At 46.7% G+C, this 23,657-nt stretch overlaps 1 protein-coding gene across 1 annotated transcript; it reads left to right on the top strand.

Annotated features, from left to right (window-relative positions):
* Positions 1-20,734: 20,734 nt before the first annotated feature.
* On the top strand, positions 20,735-21,915 carry pomca (proopiomelanocortin a; the record flags this gene model as incomplete). Its single annotated transcript, XM_084198777.1, has 2 exons — positions 20,735-20,851; positions 21,322-21,915. 2 exons carry the CDS (start codon positions 20,735-20,737, stop codon positions 21,913-21,915), a joined length of 711 nt encoding a protein of 236 aa, XP_084054903.1.
* Positions 21,916-23,657: the final 1,742 nt, after the last annotated feature.

The following is a 23,657-nucleotide window of genomic DNA, read 5'->3' on the forward strand; positions in this document are numbered from 1 at the left end:
CCTGTCCACAGCCCATCCTCCCCCTCTCTCCTGTCCACAGCCCATCCTCCCTCTCTCCTGTCCACAGCCCATCCTCCCCCTCTCTCCTGTCCACAGCCCATCCTCCCCTCTCTCCTGTCCACAGCTCATCCTCCCCTCTCTCCTGTCCACAGCCCATCCTCCTCTCTCTCGTCCACAGCCGATCCTCTCTCTCCTGTCCACAGTCCATCCTCCCCTCTCTCCTGTCCACAGCCCATCCTCCCCTCTCTCCTGTCCACAGCCCATCCTCCTCTCTCTCCTGTCCACAGCTCATCCTCCCCTCTCTCCTGTCCACAGCCCATTCTCCCCCTCTCTCCTGTCCACAGCCCATTCTCCCCCTCTCTCCTGTCCACAGCCCATCCTCCCCTCTCTCCTGTCCACAGCCCATCCTCCCCTCTCTCCTGTCCACAGCCCATCCTCCCTCTCTCCTGTCCACAGCCCATCCTCCCCTCTCCTGTCCACAGCCCATCCTCCCCTCTCTCCTGTCCACAGCCCATCCTCCCCTCTCTCCTGTCCACAGCCCATCCTCCTCTCTCTCCTGTCCACAGCCCATCCTCCCCCTCTCTCCTGTCCACAGCCCATCCTCCTCTCTCTCCTGTCCACAGCCCATCCTCCTCTCTCTCCTGTCCACAGCCCATCCTCCCCTCTCTCCTGTCCACATCCCATCCTCCCCTCTCTCCTGTCCACAGCCCATCCTCCCCTCTCTCCTGTCCACAGCCCATCCTCCCTCTCTCCTGTCCAAAGCCCATCCTCCTCTCTCTCCTGTCCACACCCCATCCTCCCCTCTCTCCTGTCCACAGCCCATTCTCCCCCTCTCTCCTGTCCACATCCCATTCTCCCCCTCTCCCCTTTCCACAGCCCATCCTCCCTCTCTCCTGTCCACAGCCCATTCTCCCCTCTCTCCTGTCCACAGCCCATTCTCCCCCTCTCTCCTGTCCACAGCCCATTCTCCCCCTCTCTCCTGTCCACAGCCCATCCTCCCCTCTCTCCTGTCCACAGCCCATTCTCCCCTCTCTCCTGTCCACAGCCCATCCTCCCCTCTCCCCTGTCCACAGCCCATTCTCCCCCTCTCCCCTGTCCACAGCCCATCCTCCTCTCTCTCCTGTAACCTACTTGTCTCTGCCTGGCTGTCTCTGTCAGATGGATGGATGTTGTACGTACTGTACAGTTGAAGTCGGAAGTTTACGTACACTTAGGTTGGAGTCATTAAAACTCATTTTTCAACCATTCCACAAATGTCTTGTTAACAAACTATAGTTTTGGCAAGTCGGTTAGGACATCTACTTTGTGCATGACACAAGTAATTTTTCCAACAATTGTTTACAGACAGATTATTTCACTTATAATTCACTGTATCAGAATTCCAGTGGGTCAGAAGTTTACATACACTAAGTTGACTGCCTTTAAACAGCTTGGAAAATTCCAGAAAATGATGTCATAGTGTTGGAAGCTTCTGATAGGCTAATTGACATCATTTGAGGCAATTGGAGGTGTACCTGTGGATGTATTTCAAGGCCTACCATCAAACTCAGTGCCTCTGCTTGACATCATGGGAAAATCAAAAGAAACCAGCCAAGACCTCAGAAAAAAAATTGTAGACCTCCACAAGTCTTGTTCATCCATGGGAGCAATTTCCAAACGCCTGAAGGTACCACGTTCATCTGTACAAACAATAGTATGCAAGTATAAACACCATGGGACCACGCAGCCATCATACCGTTCAGGAAGGAGACGCGTTCTGTCTCCTAGAGATGAACGTACTTTGGTGCGAAAAGTGCAAATCAATCCCAGAACAACAGCAAATGACCTTGTGAAGATGCTGGAGGAAACAGGTACAAAAGTATCTATATCCACAGTAAAACAAGTCCTATATCGACATAACCTGAAAGGCCGCTCAGCAAGGAAGAAGCCACTGCTCCAAAGCCGCCATAAAAAAGCCAGACTACGGTTTGCAACTGCACATGGGGACAAAGATCGTACTTTTTGGAGAAATGTCCTCTGGTCTGATAAAACAATGACCATCGTTATGTTTGGAGGAAAAAGGGGGGTGCTTGCAAGCCGAAGAACACCATCCCAACCGTGAAGCATGGTCATTCATGCTGTGGGGGTGCTTTGCTGTAGGAGGGACTGGTGCACTTCACAAAATAGATGGCATCATGAGGAAGGAAAATTATGTGGATATATTGAAGCAACATCTCAAGACATCAGTCTGGAAGTTAAGCTTGCTCGCAAATAGGTCTTCCAAATGGACAATGATCCCAAGCATACTTCCAAAGTTGTGGCAAAATGGCTTAAGGACAACAAAGTCAAGGTATTGGAGTGGCCATCACAAAGCCCTGACATCAATCCTATAGAACATTTGTGGGCAAAACTGAAAAAGCTTGTGTGAGCAAGGAGGCCTACAAACCTGACTCAGTTACACCAGCTCTGTCAGGAGGAATGGGCCAAAATTCACCCAACTTATTGTGGGAAGCTTGTGGAAAGCTACCCGAAACATTTGACCCAAGGTAAACAATTGAAAGGAAATGCTACCAAATACTAATTGAGTGTATGTAAACTTCTGACCCACTGGGAATGTGATGAAAGAAATAAAAGCTGAAATAAATAATTCTCTCTACTATTATTCTGACATTTCACATTCTTAAAATAAAGTGGTGATCCTAACTGACCTAAGACAGGGAATTCTTACTAGGATTAAATGTCAGGAATTGTGAAAAACTAATTTTAAATATATTTGGCTAAGGTGTATGTAAACTTCCGACTTCAACTATATGTACAGCGCAATTGGAAAGCATTCAGACCCCTTGACTTTTTCCACATTTTGTTACGTTACAGCCCTATTCTAAAATTGATTAAATTGTTTTTTTTCCCCCTCATCAATCTACACACAATACCCCATAATGACAAAGCAAAAACAGGTTTTTAGAAATGTTTGCAAATGTATTACAAATAAAAAACGTATTCAGACCCTTTACTCAGTAATTTGTTGAAGCACCTTTGGCAGCAATTACAGCCTTGAGTCTTCTTGGGTATGACGCTACAAGCTTGGCACACCTGTATTTGGGGAGTTTCTCAAATTCTTCTCTGCAGATCCTATCAAGCTCTGTCAGGTTGGATGGGGAGTGTCACTGCATAGCTATTTTCAGGTCTCTCCAGAGATGTTCGATTGGGTTCAAGTCCAGGCTCTGGCTGGGCAACTCAAGGACATTCAGAGGCTTGTCCCGAAGCCACTCCTGCTTTGTCTTGGCTGTGTGCTTAGGGTCGTTGTCCTGTTGGAAGGTGAACCTTCGCCCCAGTCTAAGGTCCAGAGCGCTCTGGAGCAGGTTTTCATCAAGGATCTCTCTGTACTCATCTTTCCCTCGATCCTGACTAGTCTCCCAGTCCCTGCCGCTGAAAAACATCCCCACAGCATGATGCTGCTACCACCATGCTTCACCGTAGGGATGGTGCCAGGTTTCCTCCAGACGTGACACTTGGCATTCAGGCCAAAGAGTTCAATCTTGGTTTCATCAGACCAGAGAATCTTGTTTCTCATGGTCTGAGAGTCTTTTAGGTGCCTTTTGGCAAGCTCCAAGCGGGCTGTCATGTGCCTTTTACTGAGGAGTGCCGTCCGTCTGGCCACTCTACCATAAAGGCCTGATTGGTGGAGTGCTGCAGAGATGGTTGTCCTTCTGGAAGGTTCCCCCATCTCCACAGAGGAACTCTGGAGCTCTGTCAGAGTGACCATCGGGTTCTTGGTCACCTCCCTGACCATGGCCCTTCTCCCCCGATTGCTCAGTTTGGCCTGGCGGCCAGCTCTAGGAAGAGTCTTGGTGGTTCCAAACTTCTTCCATTTAAGAATGGTGGAGGCCACTGTGTTACTGGGGACCTTCAACGCTGCAGAAATGTTTTGGGACCCTTCCCTAGATCTGTGCTTCGACACAATCCTGTCTCTGAGCTATACTGACAATTCCGTCGACCTCATGGCTTGGTTTTTCTCTGACATGCACTGTCAACTGTGGGACCTTATATAGACAGGTGTGTGCCTTTCCAAATCATGTCCAATCAATTGAATTTACCACAGGTGGACTCCAATCTAGTTGTAGAAACATCTCAAGGATGATCAATGGAAACAGGATGCACCTGAGCTCAATTTCGAGTCTCATAGCAAAGGGTCTGAATATTTATTTAAATAAGGGTTTTGTGTTTTTTATTAAAATTACTAAAAACCTGTTTTCTCTTTGTCATTATGGGGTATTGTGTGTAGATTGATGAGGCTGTAATGAATCAAAATGTGGAAAATGTCAAGGGGTCTGCTACAAGACCATGGTGCTTGCCTACGGAGCTGTGAGGGGAACGGCACCTCAGTACCTTCAGGCTCTAATCAGTCCCTACACCCAAAAGGAGGGCATTGCGTTCATCCACCTCTGGCCTGCTGGCTCCCCTACCTCTGCTGAAGCACAGTTCCCGCTCAGCCCAGTCAAAACTGTTCGCTGCTCTGGCACCCCAATGGTGGAACAAGCTCCCTCACGACGCCAGGACAGCGGAGTCACTCACCACCTTCCGGAGACATTTGAAACCCCACTTCTTTAAGGAACACCTGGGATAGGATAAAGTAATCCTTCTAAACCCCCCTTACCCCACCAAAAAAAATAATAATTGTAAAGTGGTTATCCCACTGGCTATAAGGTGAATGCACCAATTTGTAAGTCGCTCTGGATAAGAGCGTCTGCTAAATGACGTAAATGTAAATGTAATGTAAATGTCTGAATACATTCCGAATGCACTGTCACCGGAAGCTTCCTCTCTGAGAAGGGAATCCCATTATGGACTCACCACAAGGCAGATCAGCAGGTTATGACCCCATAGCCTATATACAACTACTTACTGGGCCAACACCTTATTCAGCATTACTCTCTCTCTCTTTCCCTGTCTTCTCCTCTCTCTCTGTATCTGTCTCTCTGTCTCTTTCTCATCTTCTCCCCCCTCTCTCTCTCTCTCTTTCCCTGTCTTCTCCTCTCTCTCTGTCTCTGTCTCTCTGTCTCTTTCTCATCTTCTCCCCCCTCTCTCTCTCTCTCTCTCTCTCTCCTTCTCTTTCCCTGTCTTCTCCTCTCTCTCTGTCTCTGTCTCTGTCTCTCTGTCTCTTTCTCATCTTCTCCCCCCTCTCTCTCTCTCTCTCTCCTTCTCTTTCCCTGTCTTCTCCTCTCTCTCTGTCTCTGTCTCTCTCTCTCTTTCTCCATCTTCTCCCCCCCTCTCTCTCTCTCTCTCTCTCTTTCTCCATCTTCTCCCCCCTTCTCTCTCTCTCTCTCTCTCTCTGTCTTTCTCCATCTTCTCCCCCCCCCTCTCTCTCTCTCTCTCTTTCTCCATCTTCTCCCACCCCTCTCTCTCTCTTTCTCATTCTCTTTTCTCCATCTCTACCCCTCTTTCCGTTTCCTCTCCTCTCCGTTCATTCTTTCTCTCCCTCTGTATCCCATTGGTATTCCTTCACTGTTTCTACAGATCATGTGACCTCACTAGACCTGGTATAATGCGGTCAGACCACAGCAATCCTAATCGCTCCTACGACCTCTCTAGGCCTTTCAGAGACCATAATTGGTGGTTAAGATGAGCTCCTGACTAAGGTTTAATGGCCTACTCTCCACTCGACCACTTAATGTATATATATAGAACCCCTAGATAGGCTGTCATATATATATCCTGTATAGACAATCATCAGTGGATTCGGCTATTTCAGCACCCAGCCATGCGGTCTCCATAGACAAACATTGGCAGTAGAATGGCCTTTCTGAAGAGCTCAGTGACTTTCAACCTGACACCGTAATTGGATGCCACCTTTCCAACTGTAAAGTTTGGTGGATGAGGAATAATGGTCTGGGGCTGTTTTTCATGGTTCGGGCTAGGCCCCTTAGTTCCAGTGAAGGGAACTCTTAATGCTACAGCAATGACATTCTAAACGATTCTGCGCTTCCAACTTTGTGGCGACAATGTAGGGAAGGCCCTTTCCTGTTTCAGCATGACAATGCCCCAGTGCACAAAGCGAGCTCCATAGAGAAATGGTTTGACGAGATCGGTGTGGAAGAACTTGACTGGCCTGCACAGAGCCCTGACCTCAACCCCATCGGACACCTTTGGATGAATTGGAACGCCGACTGTGAGCCAAACCTAATCGCCCAACATCAGTGCCCGACCTCACTAATGCTCGTGGCTGAATGAAAGCAGGTCCCCGCAGCAATGTTCCAACATCTAGTGGAAAGCCTTCCCAGAAGAGTGAAGGCTGATATAGTGATATAGTTCTGCTAAATGGCATATTATATTATTATTATATATATAGCAGCAAAGGGGGGACAAACTCCATATTAATGCCCATGATTTTGGAATGAGATGGTCGAACAGGTGTCCACATACTGCTGGAGATGTAGTGTATATTGTCTGTGACTCAACACTCTATCCTCCAACCTCATTCTCTATATCTTCCTCTGGCCCTTGCTCTCTCTGTCTCTCTCTGTCTCTCTCTGTCTCGCTCTCTCTCTCTCTCTCTCTCTCTCTCTCTCTCTGTCCCTCTCACTCTCTCTCTCTCTGTCTCTCTCTCTCTCTGTCTCTGTCTCTTTCATCTCTCTCTCTCTGTCTCTCTCTCTCTCTTTCATCATTCTCTCTCTCTATCATTCTCTCTCTCTCATTCACTCTCTCTCTCTCTCTCTCTCTCTCTTTCGCTCTCTCTTTCTCTCTCATACTAACTAGAGCATGTATGTGATGGCTAAGTGGGTGCATGTGGTCTGCTAGATTAGCTAGATTTAGTTAGATTATAGAACTTGTTTAACTAGTGCCCTGTGTCCATAACCACTCTAATCATCCTTAACACAGACAGTTGCTTCCCGTGTCTCTGAGTGGTTTACAGTATCTACGGTTCAGGTGTGGATTAGTTAGCATAACTGAGTCAGCACCACCATCGGACCTGAACAACTTCCCCCTTAGAAAAGAGACAAGTGCTGGCTATCAATATCCATCGAACTAACCATTGTTTGTGGGTGTGGCCTTAGTCAGTAGTGTGCGTTTGTCACACAACACACACACACACACACACACACACAGACGAGCAGTAAAGAGCGATAATCATAAAGAGGCCATTTCTTTTTGCAGTTAGTCATAAAGCCTCTCTCACCGTCTCTCTCCCTCTCTCCTTCTAGCTCAATGATCTCTCTCTCTCTCTCTCTCGATAGATAGATAAAAAATACTTCCTACCTTTCTGTGGACGGTGACAACTCCTTATTGGAAAAGCAGCAGGCTGAGTGAGTGTTCGAAATGTGTTTCTGTGTGTCTCTCTCTGTGTGTGTGAGGTGTGTGTGTCTCTCTCTGTGTGTGAGGTTTGTGTGTCTCTCTCTGTCTCCTAGAGGAAAGCGACAGTGTGTCAGAGTCCTGAGCAGACATCTTATCCCCATAATCCTCTGTAATAGGATTCAGCACAGAGACATTAGACTACACAGCGTCACAGCTACCTTACTGTAATGTACTGTACACACACACACACACACACGCAACCTCACACACACACACAACCACACACACACACATATCTTTCATTATGTGTACAGGCAGTTTCTAAGTCGAAGAAGGCAGTTTCAGTGGCCTCTGAATGTTGTGCTCTGTTCACGAACATTCACCTAAATGAACACTGAACAACAGCATCACCTGCTGTTTGGTAAACCTTGGAACGATAGCGTTAGGTACATCACACCACTATGCAACTCCTGGGGAATCACCACGAAGGTCTATGATTAGGGTTGCAAAATTCCGGTAACTTTCCCAAAAATCCTGGTTGGAAGTTGATGGATTTCCTGCTTATTTTCTCGTAATTCCAGGAATCTTCTAACCAGGATTTTTTGGAAAACCGGGGAATTTTTAGGAAAGTTACAGGAATTTTGCAACCCGAATCACCACCACAGGTCTGTGGCTAGTTGAAGCAGGTGTGTTAGTGGTGGGCTAGAACTAAAGTCATCCTGAATTAGGTGTGTTAGTGGTGGGCTAGAACTAAAGTCATCCTGAATTAGGTGTGTTAGTGGGCTACCATGTCCAACCTGATCCATATCTATCAGGTATTTACCATGTCCAACCTGGGCCGGGTTTCAATCCATCACGGGTTATAGGCATTTTAAAGGCAATTTATGATGGAATGGGATCTCTGCGAACGCAGGAGCCGGGATTGGCCCGGTAACATTGTTTATATCTCAATATCAAATCATTTCTGAGTAACGACTTAGTACCTTACTGTAATGTTTTTAGAAATTAGCAAAAAACTATTTCTCAAGCAAGGATTTAGCTAGGACTGTGGAGTGGTCTAAGTAAGGGACCTTATTGGAGGGATATAGAAACTAGCTGTTATTGGCAGAGAGGTTTGGAACTCTCTTTGTTATTGATCCATTTGGCGGCAGGTAGCCTTGCGGGTAAGAGTGTTGGGCCAGTAACCGAATGGTCGCTGGTTCGAATCCCCGAGCCGGAAAAGGGGAAAAATCTGCTGTTCTGCCCTTGATTTAGGCAGCCCCCATATAGGGGACTGGAAGTGATGCAGACAATTACATTGATGGAAGTTACAATCTATCTGCAATATTAAAGCTGATCTACCCCCTAAAAAAATAAGGATGTAGGATTTTTTATGAATTTATTTGCAAATTATGGTGGAAAATAAGTATTTGGTCACCTACAAACAAGCAAGATTTCTGGCTCTCACAGACCTGTAACTTCTTCTTTAAGAGGCTCCTCTGTCCTCCACTCGTTACCTCTATTAATGGCACCTGTTTGAACTTGTTATCAGTATAAAAGACACCTGTCCACAACCTCAAACAGTCACACTCCAAACTCCACTATGGCCAAGACCAAAGAGCTGTCAAAGGACACCAGAAACACAATTGTAGACCTGCACCAGGCTGGGAAGACTGAATCTGCAATAGGTAAGCAGCTTGGTTTGAAGAAATCAACTGTGGGAGCAATTATTAGGAAATGGAAGACATACAAGACCACTGATAATCTCCCTCGATCTGGGGCTCCACGCAAGATCTCACCCTGTGGGGTCAAAATGATCACAAGAACGGTGAGCAAAAATCCCAGAACCACACGGGGGGACCTAGTGAATGACCTACAGAGAGCTGGGACCAAAGTAACAAAGCTTACCATCAGTAACACACTACGCCGCCAGGGACTCAAATCCTGCAGTGCCAGACATTACATTTAACATTTTAGTCATTTAGCAGACGCTCTTATCCAGAGCGACTTACAGGAGCAATTAGGGTTAAGTGCCTTGCTCAAGGGCACATTTACGTCATTTAGCAGACGCTCTTATCCAGAGCGACTACAAATTGGTGCATTCACCCTATAGCCAGTGGGATAACCACTTTACAATTATATATATTTTTTTTTTTTTTTTTTGGGGGGGGCTTGTTCCACCATTGGGGTGGCAGCCCCTGGCGTCGTGAGGGAGCTTGTTCCACCATTGGGGTGCCAGAGCAGCGAACAGTTTTGACTGGGCTGAGCGGGAACTATGCTTCCGCAGAGGAAGGGGAGCCAGCAGGCCAGAGGTGGATGAACGCAATGCCCTCGTTTGGGTGTAGGGACTGATCAGAGCCTGAAGGTACGGAGGTGCCGTTCCCCTCACTGCTCCATAGGCAAGCACCATGGTCTTGTAACGGATGCGAGCTTCAACTGGAAGCCAGTGGAGTGTGCAGAGGAGGGGGGTGACGTGAGAGAACTTGGGAAGGTTGAACACCAGACGGGCTGCGGCATTCTGGATGAGTTGTAGGGGTTTAATGGCACAGGCAGGGAGCCCAGCCAACAGCGAGTTGCAGTAATCCAGACGGGAGATGACAAGTGCCTGGATTAGGACCTGTGCCGCTTCCTGTGTAAGGCAGGGTCGTACTCTCCGAATGTTGTAGAGCATGAACCTGCAGGATCGGGTCACCGCCTTGATGTTAGCGGAGAACGACAGGGTGTTGTCCAGGGTCACGCCAAGGCTCTTCGCACTCTGGGAGGAGGACACAACGGAGTTGTCAACCGTGATGGCGAGATCATGGAACGGGCAGTCCTTCCCCGGGAGGAAGAGCAGCTCCGTCTTGCCAGGGTTCAGCTTGAGGTGGTGATCCGTCATCCATACTGATATGTCAGCCAGACATGCAGAGATGCGATTCGCCACCTGGTTATCAGAAGGGGGAAAGGAGAAGATTGGTTGTGTATCGTCAGCGTAGCAATGATAGGAGAGGCCATGTGAGGATATGACAGAGCCAAGTGACTTGGTGTATAGGGAGAAAAGGAGAGGGCCTAGAACTGAGCCCTGGGGGACACCAGTGGTGAGAGCACGAGGTGCGGAGACAGCTTCTCGCCACGCCACTTGGTAGGAGCGACCGGTCAGGTAGGACGCAATCCAGGAGTGAGCCGCGCCGGAGATGCCCAGCTCGGAGAGGGTGGAGAGGAGGATCTGATGGTTCACTGTATCAAAGGCAGCAGACAGGTCTAGAAGGACAAGAGCAGAGGAGAGAGAGTTAGCTTTAGCAGTGCGGAGAGCCTCCGTGACACAGAGAAGAGCAGTCTCAGTTGAATGACCAGTCCTGAAACCTGACTGGTTTGGATCAAGAAGGTCATTCTGAGAGAGATAGCAAGAGAGTTGGCTAAAGACGGCACGCTCAATAGTTTTGGAAAGAAAAGAAAGAAGGGATACTGGTCTGTAGTTGTTGACATCAGTGGGATCGAGTGTTGGTTTTTTGAGAAGGGGTGCAACTCTCGCTCTCTTGAAGACGGAAGGGACATGGCCAGCGGTCAAGGATGAGTTGATCAGCGAGGTGAGGTAGGGGAGAAGGTCACCGGAGATGGTCTGGAGAAGAGAGGAGGGGATGGGGTCAAGCGGGCAGGTTGTTGGGCGGCCTGCAGTCACTAGTCGCAAGATTTTATCTGGAGAGAGAGGGGAGAAAGAAGTCAAAGCATAGGGTAGGGCAGTGTGAGCAGGACCAGCAGTGTCATTAGACTTAACAAACGAGGATCGGATGTCGTCAACCTTCTTTTCAAAGTGGTTGACAAAGTCATCCACAGAGAGGGAGGAGGGAGGAGGGGGGGGGGGGGGGGGATTCAGCAGTGAGGAGAATGTGGCAAAGAGCTTCCTAGGGTTAGAGGCAGATGCTTGGAATTTAGAGTGGTAGAAAGTGGCCTTAGCAGCAGAAACAGATGAAGAAAATGTAGAGAGGAGGGAGTGAAAAGATGCCAGGTCGGCAGGGAGTTTAGTTTTCTTCCATTTCCGCTCAGCTGCCCGGAGCTCTGTTCTGTGAGCTCGCAATGAGTCATCAAGCCACGGAGCTGGAGGGGAGGACCGAGCCGGCCGGGAGGATAGGGGACATAGAGAGTCAAAGGATGCAGAAAGGGAGGAGAGGAGGGTTGAGAGGCAGAATCAGGAGATTGGAGGGAGAAGGATTGAGCAGAGGGAAGAGATGATAGGATGGAAGAGGAGAGAGTAGTGGGAGAGAGAGAGCGAAGGTTGCGGCGGCGCGTTACCATCTGTGTAGGGGCAGAGTGAGTAGTGTTGGAGGAGAGCGAGAGAGAAAAGGATACAAAGTAGTGGTCGGAGACATGGAGGGGAGTTGCAGTGAGATTAGTAGAAGAGCAACATCTAGTAAAGATGAAGTCAAGCGTATTGCCTGCCTTGTGAGTGGGGGGGGATGGTGAGAGGGTGAGGTCAAAAGAGGAGAGGAGTGGAAAGAAGGAGGCAGAGAGAAATGAGTCAAATGTAGACGTAGGGAGGTTGAAATCCCCCAAAACTGTGAAGGGTGAGCCATCCTCAGGAAAGGAACTTATCAAGGCGTCAAGCTCATTGATGAACTCTCCAAGGGAACCTGGAGGGCGATAGATGACAAGGATATTAAGCTTAAATGGGCTAGTGACTGTGACAGCGTGGAATTCAAATGAGGAGATAGACAGATGGGTTAGGGGAAAAATTGAGAATGACCACTTGGGAGAGATGAGGATTCCTGTGCCACCACCCCTCTGACCAGATGCTCTCGGGGTATGCGAGAACACATGGTCAGACGAGGAGAGAGCAGTAGGAGTAGCAGTGTTTTCAGTGGTAATCCATGTTTCCGTCAGCGCCAGGAAGTCGAGGGACTGGAGGGTAGCATAGGCTGGGATGAAGTCAGCCTTGTTGGCGGCAGAACGGCAGTTCCAGAGGCTGCCTGAGACCTGGAACTCCAGGTGTGTGGTGCGTGCAGGGACCACCAGGTTAGAGAGGCAGCAGCCACGCGGTGTGAGGCGTTTGTGTAGCCTGTGCGGAGAGGAGAGAACAGGGATAGGCAGAGGCATAGTTGACAGGCTGCAGCAGATGGCTACAATAATGCAGAGGAGATCGGAATGAAATGAACTAAACATCTGGGAAAGGAGAGAGCAGGCCTCCCTCACCAAAAAAATATATATATATAACTCTCCCAACTTCCACCTCAGAAACTAAAATTGTTTCACTGAACCACCCGAGTAAAACTCTCCCAACTTCCACTTTAGAAATTAGAATTGTTGTAAACTACAGCAGACTGTTATCAGTAGCTGTAATTAAGTACAGCAGCTACCAACCACCTAACGTTAATGCCTCGGATGAGGTTAGAAAAACAGCTGAATGGTAGCAGCTAGCTGGCTCAATCACAGGTACTCTTAAGCATGAAATAACATTGGAAACAGTTAACCACAGTTGCAAAAAGTTACCAGTAGCTACCCGCTAGCTAGCTAGCTAGCTTTGTTGGTCCAAGTAGTGGGTAAGCTAGCCTCGTGCTTCGCCGGGGTCTGCCGAATACAATACTTACCTACAATAATTACCTACAATAACCTTCAATAACTACCTGAGTAAGCTACCTATAATACCAAACTACAATACCTACCTACAATCTAAATACATGGTTTAAGCTTAACTCAACACCATATAAGAAGCCAAGCTTACCTTTCATAACGCAGCAATGATTAAACGTTGGGTAGCTAGCACAAAGATATTGTATTTAGCTACCACAGTACAGCCAGCTGGTAGTGTTGGCTGGCTAGCAATGGCTGCTGTGTTGACTTTGTTTGAAAAACGGCGTCGCTGCGAACGAATGTAGCTGGCTAAAAGGATATTGTTTTTAGTTGCTACCGTTGCTAATAGCTACTCGCCAGCTAATCCAGGAGGTGAGTTAGCTAGCTAGCTTCGTGCTACACCCGGCACCGCCGAATACAAAAGTAACCTACAAAGACATGTCCCCCTGCTTAAGCCAGTACATGTCCAGGCCTGTCTGAAGTTTGCTAGAGTGCATTTGGATGATCCAGAAGAGGATTGGGAGAATGTCATATGGTCAGATGAAACCAAAATAGAACTTTTTGGTAAAAACTCAACTTGTCGTGTTTGGAGGACAAAGAATGCTGAGTTGCATCCAAAGAACACCATACCTACTGTGAAGCATGGGGGTGGTAACATCATGCTTTGGGGCTGTTTTTCTGCAAAGGGACCAGGACGACTGATCCGTGTAAAGGAAAGAATGAATGGGGCCATGTATCGTGAGATTTTGAGTGAAAACCTCCTTCCATCAGCAAGGGCATTGAAGATGAAACGTGGCTGGGTCTTTCAGCATGACAATGATCCCAAACACACCGCCCGGGAAACTAAGGAGTGGCTTCGTAAGAAGTATTTCAAGGTCCTGGAGTGGCCTAGCCAGTCTCCAGATCTCAACCCCATAGAAAATCTTTGGAGGGAGTTGAAAGTCCGTGTTGCCCAGTGACAGCCCCAAAACATCACTGCTCTAGAGGAGATCTGCATGGAGGAATGGGCCAAAATACCAGCAACAGTGTGTGAAAACCTTGTGAAGACTTACAGAAAACGTTTGACCTGTGTCATTGCCAACAAAGGGTATATAACAAAGTATTGAGAAACTTTTGTTATTGACCAAATACTTATTTTCCACCATAATTTGCAAATAAATTCATTAAAAATCCTACAATGTGATTTTCTGGATTTTTTTTCCTCATTTTGTCTGTCATAGTTGATGTGTACCTATGATGGAAATTACAGGCCTCTCTCATCTTTTTAAGTGGGAGAACTTGCACAATTGGTGGCTGACTAAATACTTTTTCCCCCCACTGTATATATATATATAAAAAACGTTTTATTTTTTTCACATTTTGTCTTAATGGTAAACTCTGTCAATAAACTGTTCCATCTAAGAGGAGACGTTCAGATGTACTTGTGCGTTTCCATCAGAGGTCATTCACTAAATGCCGCCTCCATGCACTCCACAACCACTCAGCTCTTTGTGTCCGCAGTGCGCGTGTGTTTTTGTTTGTTTGTCAATCTGCAGGACCACAGCGAGGTCAGACGGTGCACTAATGGATGTCCTCTTGTCCATGTTTACAATTAGAAGGAAGTTAGGCACTCTGAGACCTCGTCACCAATGTATGTGTGTGTGTGTGTGTGTGCATGTGAATTTAATTTAATGTGAATGGCCATTGACAGAGAGCAGGTCCCTGTTGAACTGCTGAATCACTGAGTAGAGGTCAACAGAGGTCGTGACTCATGACCCTCCTGACACCCGGACTAGCCAGTAAGCCACCCTCCTCCTCCTCCCCACGTTTCTCCTCCTTCGCCAATCTCTCCATCTCATCTCCTCTTCCCCCTTTACCCTTATGCCCCTCTTCTACCAGCCACCCTCCTCCTTCCATCTCCAGTGGCTCCATCCTGTCTGTCACCCAGCCTCTTAAAGGGGTTAATCCACATAGGAAAGGGTGTTCATGCTACTCAGCCATCAGACAAAGAGCCACCAACTGCCAGATGTCAGTCAGAGCCCTGGAACCATTCAGACCAGAGTAATTCCATACCCTCACCTTCAGCATGCAGACAACAAGCTTCCTCTTCTGACAGCATGGCATACTCTTGATAATACACTTGATAATTCACCTGTGTGTGTGTGTGTGTGTGTGTGTGTGTGTGTGTGTGTGTGTGTGTGTGTGTGTGTGTGTGTGTGTGTGTGAGTGTGTGTGTGCCCACCTGTCCACGCTGCGGACATTCAAGTCCTAACTGGTGGACAAAAATTGGACATGGTTCTCTAAATGGTTGTTATGCATTGGACACTCATTATAGTGGTGTGTGTGTGTGTTTGTCAAATTGTCCTGCAACATAAGGGAAGGGTTAAGGGCTGTGGAGGGGGTGGCCCGTGGCTCCGGGTGGTCTTGGGAACCTCCGTCACTCAGGTTCAGGTATAAAAGAGCGGACAGAGACAGACACACACACATACAGACGGACGGACAACAGTGCTGAAGTGGACAACTCCTCGGAAGAGAAAAGTGATAGACTGGTCGGAGGAGAGAGAGAGAGCGAGAGAGAGAAGAGAAAAGAAGACTTTTGCAACAGGTTAGTGACTTTCCATAAAAAGTGAGATAAATGGTGTTAGCTCATACAGCCAATCAGCCAGTCAATCAGTCAGCCAGTCAGTCAGTCAGTCAATCAGCCAGTCAATCAGCCAGTCCGTCAGTCAGTCCTTCAGTCTGTCGGCCAGCCAGTCAGTCAGTCAGCCATTCAGTCAGTCAGTCAATCCGTCAATCCGTCAGTCAGTCCTCCAGTCTGTCGGCCAGCCAGGCAGTCCATCAGTCCGCCAGTAAGCCAGTCAGTCAGCCAGTCGGTCAGTCCTTCAGTCTGCCAGTCAGTCAGCCAGTCAGTTCGTCAGTCAGTCCTTCAGTCTCTCAGTCAGCAAGCCAGTCCGTCAGTCTGTCAGTCCGCCACTAAGCCAGTCAGTCAGTGCTTCAGTCTGCCAGTCAGCCAGCCAGTCAGTCCACCAGTCCACCAGTCAGTCCTTCAGTCTCTCAGTCAGCAAGCCAGTCCGTCAGTCTGTCAGTCCGCCACTAAGCCAGTCAGTCAGTGCTTCAGCCAGCCAGTCAGTCCACCAGTCCACCAGTCAGTCAGTCAGTCCTTGAGTCTGTCAGTCAGCCAGCCAGTCAGTCAGCCAGCCAGTCCTTGAGTCTGTCAGTCAACCAGCCAGTCAGTCCGTCAGTCAGTCACCTGAGCCATGAGCTTGCAGACCAGGGTAAATACCAAGTGTCATTGAGTCATCAGTACGGCAGTCCAGAGGGGACATATGGATAAATAAATACAATGAATATAATTCCTTGTTATGTTGAGATCACGACTTATTTATCGCATGATCACTACATAACAAAAGTTGTTTTACCGAGATCAAGAGATAATCAAAAGTAACATGCATCATCCATTAATTTGTTCAGATGCATGATAACCACCTCATCAAGCAGCCCTGTGGCTGCTTCGATCGCGATGCGGGGCACTTAAGCCCTGAACGATGCCTGACAGGCAGCCCTGTCTCCCATCTATTTGGCTAAGGTGTATGTAAACTTCCGACTTCAACTCTAAGGGACACTTCAAGTTTTGTGGATAATATTTACATTTACAGTGGCTGAGATCCATTCCTGACAGGCTGATCAGATTCAATTTCAGCCTCAGAGGCTGATAAGTCAGGATGCTGCCTTGTAGGCTGTTTCATGTGTAAGGTTCCTTGAAGACAGTCTACAAGGCAGCATCCTGACTTATCAGCCTCTGAGGCTGAAATTGAATCTGATCAGCCTGTCAGGAATGGAGCTCACCCCTTTGTAAGGGACAGGTCAAAAGTTACACATTAGTTATTATGGTCTTATTATGGCCGTTTGTGACAAATTACAAGCTGGCAGGAGAGCTCAGCATTTCAACAACACATCAACAACAACACATCAACAACACATCAACAACACATCAACAACACATCAACAACAACACATCAACAACAACACATCAACAACAACACATCAACAACAACACATCAACAACACATCAACAACACATCAACAACAACACATCAACAACAACACATCAACAACACATCAACAACAACACATCAACAACAGCACTTCAACAACATGTCTATAAATTTAGCATTTAGGCTGTATAAAATTGAATTGCTTAGAACTAAATAACAATGATACTTAAAATGCCTTATTAGGCTATACAGTCATTCTACAGTGCCTTTGAATTCACCTTTTAGAAACACGAGTTTGGCCAGTCTTTGGTTTGAGGATCATGTGGTGAGTTATGCATGCTTAGCTTGTTAATTTAGCCTAGCAGACGCCCTGATCACAGTCAACACAAATCTATTTTGTAACAACAATATCATGGAATAGAATAGAATAAATCAGAAAATGATAGTTTCCCCAAATGAAAACAAGTTACGAGTGTTGATATGTGGCTGCTGTGTTAAAGAATGAATGGCTTTTTCCTCGAAATCATTGATACTTCAGTTGTAACTGGTTCTGTTGGTTCTGGTTCTGTTACGCTCAAATATATATATACACACACACACTATCGTTCAAAAGTTTGGGGTCATTTAGAAATGTCCTTGTTTTCCATGAAAACATACATAAAATGAGTTTGAATAGGAAATATAGCAAAATGAATAGGAAATGTAGTCATTGACAAGGTTAGATTTAATGATTTTTAATTGAAATAATAATTGTGTCCTTCACACTTTGCTTTCGTCAAAGAATCCTCCACTAACTGCAAGTCGCTCTGGATAAGAGCGTCTGCTAAATGACTAAAATGTAAATTTGCAGCAATTACAGCCTTGCAGACCTTTGGCATTCTAGTTGTCAATTTGTTGAGGTAATCTGAAGAGATTTCACCCCATGCTTCCTGAAGCACCTCCCACAAGTTGGATTGGCTTGATGGGCACTTCTTACGTACCATACGGTCAAGCTGCTCCCACAACAGCTCAATAGGGTTGAGATCCGGTGACTGTGCTGGCCACTCCATTATAGACAGAATACCAGCTGACTGCTTCTTCCCTAAATAGTTATTGCATAGTTTGGAGCTGTGCTTTGGGTCATTGTCCTGTTGTAGGAGGAAATTGGCTCCAATCAAGCACCGTCCACAGGGTATGGCATGGCGTTGCAAAATGGAGTGATAGCCTTCCTTCTTCAAGATCCCTTTTACCCTGTACAAATCTCCCACTTTACCACCACCAAAGCACCCCCAGACCATCACATTGCCTCCACCATGCTTGACAGATGGCATCAAGCACTCCTCCAGCATCTTTTCATTTGGTCTGCGTCTCACAAATGTTCTTCTTTGTGATCCGAACACCTCAAACTTTCGATTCGTCTGTCCATAACACTTTTTTCCAATCTTCCTCTGTCCAGTGTCTGTGTTCTTTTGCCCTAACATAATTTCAAAGGGTTTTCTAATGATCAATTAGCCTTTTTAAATGATCAACTTGGATTAGCAAACACAACGTGCCATTGGAACACAGGACTGATGGTTGCTGATAATGGGCCTCTGTACGCCTATGTAGATATTCCATAATAAATCTGCCGTTTCCAGCTACAATAGCCATTTACAACATTAACAATGTCTACACTGTATTTCTGATCAATTTGATGTTATTTTAATGGACAAAAAAAATGCTTTTCTTCCTAAAACAAGGACATTTCTAAGTGACCCCAAACTTTTGAACGGTAGTATATCTATATATATTATATATATATTTACATTTGATAGACAACTTTTGCACTGTTCCAAACTTAACAATAGCCTGTATAGAAATCAAAACATATTTGGTTCTGCAGCATGCGCTCATTTGTTGTCATGCTCTGTTGTGGTAATAAAAAAGATTCTGCTTGTCTCCAGTCATGTAAAATCACGTAGAATTGCATGAAAGTGTCACGCCCTGGCTCTGGGGACTCTAGTATGTTGAGCCAGGGTGTGAGTTTTCATTTGTTTTTCGTTCTAGTTTTGTAGTTCTATGTTGGCCAGTGTGGTTCTCAATCAGAGGCAACGTGTATCAGCTGTTGCTTGTTGCCTCTGATTGGGAACCATACTTAAGCAGCCAGTTTTCCCACAGTGTTTGTGGGATCTTGTTCCGTGTTGGTTTGTGTTTTGCGCCTGTGGACGTCACGTATCGATTTGTTGTTTTGTTCTTGTATCATTTCATAAATAAGTATGTTCACCTTCCACGCTGCGCCTTGGTCCTCTATATCCGACGATCGTGACAGAAAGACCACAAATAAGAGGATAGATTCATGCAGTGCTTTTATTATAATGTATATCTTTTCACCCTTGTCCGCGGTGGTCTGCTAATCCACAACTTTCTGGCTACTTTGCCATGTAATGCTTATAAAACAAAAGAACAGTTTCTAAAACTGCATATCTAAGGCTGTGGTCTGTCCTGGGAGTGAGGGTAAACGGTAGGCATGTCCTCTGCTATCCACTTTAGGTTTTAATTATTATTTTGGGTATAGTGGAGGGTAAAAATATATATTTTACTGAAGGGAGGGCCAGCCATTTTAATTTCAGAGATATCCGATTTTCTCCAGGTATACCTCATTAAATGTAAATATTATCCATAAAACATGAAGTGCCCCTTATAGTTACACACACATAAGTTATGCACGCTAACAACCAGCATAGATAACAAGCTAGCTTGCTAGCTATCAAGACTATCTAGCTAACTAGCTAGCTCACAAGACTAGCGAAGTTAGCTGCGTTGTTCCTTGCATGCGATTGGCTGTGGTCTTGGGGGGCAGCACGCAGCCTGGGAGACAGGGCTGCCTGTCAGGCATCGTTCAGGGCTTAAATGCCCCGCATCGCTATCAACGCAGCCAAAGGGCTCCTTGATGAGGTGGTTATCGTGCATCTGAACAAATGAATGGATGATGCTTGATACTTTTGATTATCTCATGATCTCGACAAAACAACTTTTGCTATGTCGTGATCACAAGAAAATTATGTCTTGATCTCGACAAAACAACTTTGTTGTCATATGTCCTCTCTGGACTTCCGTATAAGGGACATTTAGCTTGCTAACATTCTAACTTATAAACTGATCAAAACACAAATTAAAGCATGACGTTAGCATGAAATGTACCATCCCTTAGTGTAGCAATCAATAAAAACCTATGCGCTGATCCATAATGGGCTCTGCCACCTCTAGCCATACTATCATTAATAAACTCTATAAATAGGAGTGGATGTATCTCGTGATCTCGACAAAACAGCTTTTGTTATGTCATGATCATGAGATAAATAAGTTGTGATCTCGACATGACGAAGCTATTCTTTTTAAAAATGCATATGTCCTCTAGGGACACGTTTTTGTCGAAGGTTAGCATTTTTCGTCATGAATCTTGTTCTGAAGGCAGCTCTGCAGTGGTCACTAGCTGGCACAGCCACAAAGTCATAAAATCTGATTTTAAACCTAACCCTAACCTTCACCCTAACCTTAACCACACTGCTAACCCTAATGCCTAACCCTAACCTTAAATTAAGACCAAAAAGCACATTTTTGTTTTCATGAATCTTTACAATGTAGCCAATTTTGACTTTGCAGCTAGCCTATCTTAGGGGAAATCGCTCAGTTCTGACTCATGATAATAAACATCAACCTGCATGTTTGTCACACTCATCTACCGTTCTTTAATTTATGATGACATTCATGAGTGGGTCAGTATAATGCTGCATTCAAGACATGTCGGAACTAGAAAACTGGGACATTTCCGACATGGAAACTCTTTGTAGAAAAATTATATCAGAGTTTCCCACTTGTAAAGTATTAGAATCAACCAATAGGAAGCTCTACGCAATTAAGTTATTTACATTTTAACTCAGAGGTTCTGAGTTTCCAACTTGTCATGAATGCAGTATAACTGTGTTTTTCCTGTGTGCAGGGTGAAGATGCTGTGTCCTGCGTGGTTATTGGCTGTGGCTGTGGTGGGTGTGGTCGGCGGGGTTAAAGGTCAGTGCTGGGAGAACCCTCGCTGTCAAGACCTCAGCTCTGAGAACAACATCCTGGTGAGTTAGAAACGTTGCAGAGAGCGCAATGTTTTTGAAAAGTTATAAGCTCAAGGCCGGGATTTCATCCGATTGCAGGTTATAGGGCATAGTGGCTTTTAAAGGCAATGTTCCAATCAGAAATATTCACATTGAATCCCAGCTCAAGTATGTAAAAGAGCGGTTACGAGAGTGTTACAGTATTTTACTGTTACCCACCTAACCTCCCTCTCCTCTCCTCTATGCTCTTCTCCTCTCTGCTCTTCTCCCTCTCTATTCCTCTCCCTCTCCGCTCTTCTCCCTCCCCTCTCTTCCCCCTCTCCTCTCCGCTCTTCTCCCTCCCCTCTCTTCCCCCTCTCCTCTCCGCTCTTCTCCCTCCCCTCTCTTCCCCCTCTCCTCTCCGGTCTTCTCCCTCCCCTCTCTTCCCCCTCTCCTCTCCGGTCGTCTCCCTCCCCTCTCTTCTCTCCCTCCTCCTATCGTCCTCCTCCCAGGAGTGTATCCAGCTCTGTCGTTCTGACCTCACTGCCGAATCTCCCATCTTCCCTGGCAAGGTACATCTCCAACCCCCCTCCCCCACCGACTCTGACTCTCCTCCCCCCTCCTTACCTCTGTCCCCCCTCTCCTCCTCCCCCCTGTCCCCCTTGGAGCAGCAAAACAGTGTGTCCCCCCAGTCCAAGCGCTCCTACTCCATGGAACACTTCCGCTGGGGGAAGCCTGTGGGCAAGAAGCGCCGCCCGGTGAAGGTTTACACCAACGGCGTGGAGGAGGAGTCCTCCGAGGGCTTCCCCAGCGAGATGAGACGAGAGCTGGGCACCAAAGAGGCCATGTACCCCTCCCTGGAGGCTGGGGCCGCGGAGGGGGGAGAGGGCCTGGGTGGCGAGGCAGAGGGCCTGGGTGGGGAGTTTAGTCTTCAGGAGAAGAAAGACGGCTCGTACAAGATGAACCACTTCCGCTGGAGCGGACCGGCAACCAGTAAGCGCTATGGAGGGTTCATGAAGAGCTGGGACGAACGTAGCCAGAAACCACTGCTCACGCTGTTCAAAAACATTATCATCAAAGACGGACAGCAGAAGAGAGAGCAGTGAGGAAGAGGAAGGGAGGAGAGGGGAGCTGAAGAGGAGGGAGAGAGAGAGGACATGGGGGACAGGAGAAATACCATTATCAGGGATGAGGGAGGGAGAGAGAGAGGACATGGGGACAGGATAAATACCATTATCAGGGTTGAGGGAGGGAGAGAGAGAGGACATGGGGGACAGGATAAATACCATTATCAGGGTTGAAGGAGGGAGAGAGAGAGAGAGGACATGGGGACAGGATAAATACCATTATCAGGGTTGAGGGAGGGAGGGAGAGAGAGAGGACATGGGGGACAGGATAAATACCATTATCAGGGTTGAGGGAGGGAGGGAGAGAGAGAGGACATGGGGGACAGGATAAATACCATTATCAGGGTTGAGGGAGGGAGGGAGAGAGAGAGAGAAAGTCTAAAACGTCCCTTTACTCCCCATCCAGCGCTGTAGGACGTATATCCAGTAAGCTCTCATTTGATTCGTCATTAGCAGATGGACAAGCTTTGTGATTGGCTAAAATCACTTTGTCCTCTGACCCAGCGATGATGTTAGCTGATAATGTAATAATGTCTCTAATAAATCTTAACTCTGTATAGAACCATATTGTTGTCACTGAGTGATGGGTATGGGGTGATGGGTAAAGAGGAAATTATTATTGAAATTATTCCAAACATAAAAACATTGTATTGCAACCACAGTCAAGCAGTTTTTATATCAAGACAACTAAAGGTGTTAACCCTCCACATCTATCAAGACAACTAAAGGTGTTAATTCTCCACATCTATCAAGACAACTAAAAGGTGTTAACCCTCCACGTCTATCAAGACAACTAAAGGTGTTAACCCTCCACGTCTATCAAGACAACTAAAGGTGTTAACCCTCCACATCTATCAAGACAACTAAAGGTGTTAACCCTCCGCATCTATCAAGACAACTAAAGGTGTTAACCCTCCACATCTATCAAGACAACTAAAGGTGTTAACCCTCCACATCTATCAAGACAACTGGAACACTGGACCAGCCACTCTTAAATAGCACTTGGGCCAGCACAGGTGAAACACCTTCCCACTAACGAGATGGCAGCCAGCACAGGTGTAACACATACTGACTAACGAGGTGACACCAATCGTCACGCCCTACGTGCTAACGAGCTATACGTGCTAAAGTCCAACTTCAAAACATAAATGGAAAAACCAAAGCCTGTAACACTATGTACAGGTGCAGCTGGGATGTACTGTAACACTATGTACAGGTGCAGCTGGGATGTACTGTAACACTATGTACAGGTACAGCTGGGATGTACTGTAACACTATGTACAGGTGCAGCTGGGATGTACTGTAACACTATGTACAGGTGCAGCTGGGATGTACTGTAACACTATGTACAGGTGCAGCTGGGATGTACTGTAACACTATGTACAGGTGCAGCTGGGATGTACTGTAACACTATGTACAGGTGCAGCTGGGATGTACTGTGGAATGAAACAATATTATAAACATAGTTACAGGACAGAGTAAGACACATGGTCAACACACACACACACACACACACACACACACACAGACACAGACACAGACACACACACACACACACAGACACACGCACACGCACACACACGCACACGCACACACACGCACAGCAAAAACATCGTAGCATCAGATCCCGAACAAGACATACAGCATCACTCTGGGGGTGGAAACACCACATTGAGAGGATCTTGCATTCAGAGTTTGATTGAATATTGACATTCAGAATA

Source organism: Coregonus lavaretus (genome assembly GCF_964263955.1).
Source record: "Coregonus lavaretus genome assembly, contig: HAP1_SCAFFOLD_2781, whole genome shotgun sequence".
NCBI classification, from domain to species: Eukaryota; Metazoa; Chordata; class Actinopteri; order Salmoniformes; family Salmonidae; genus Coregonus; species Coregonus lavaretus.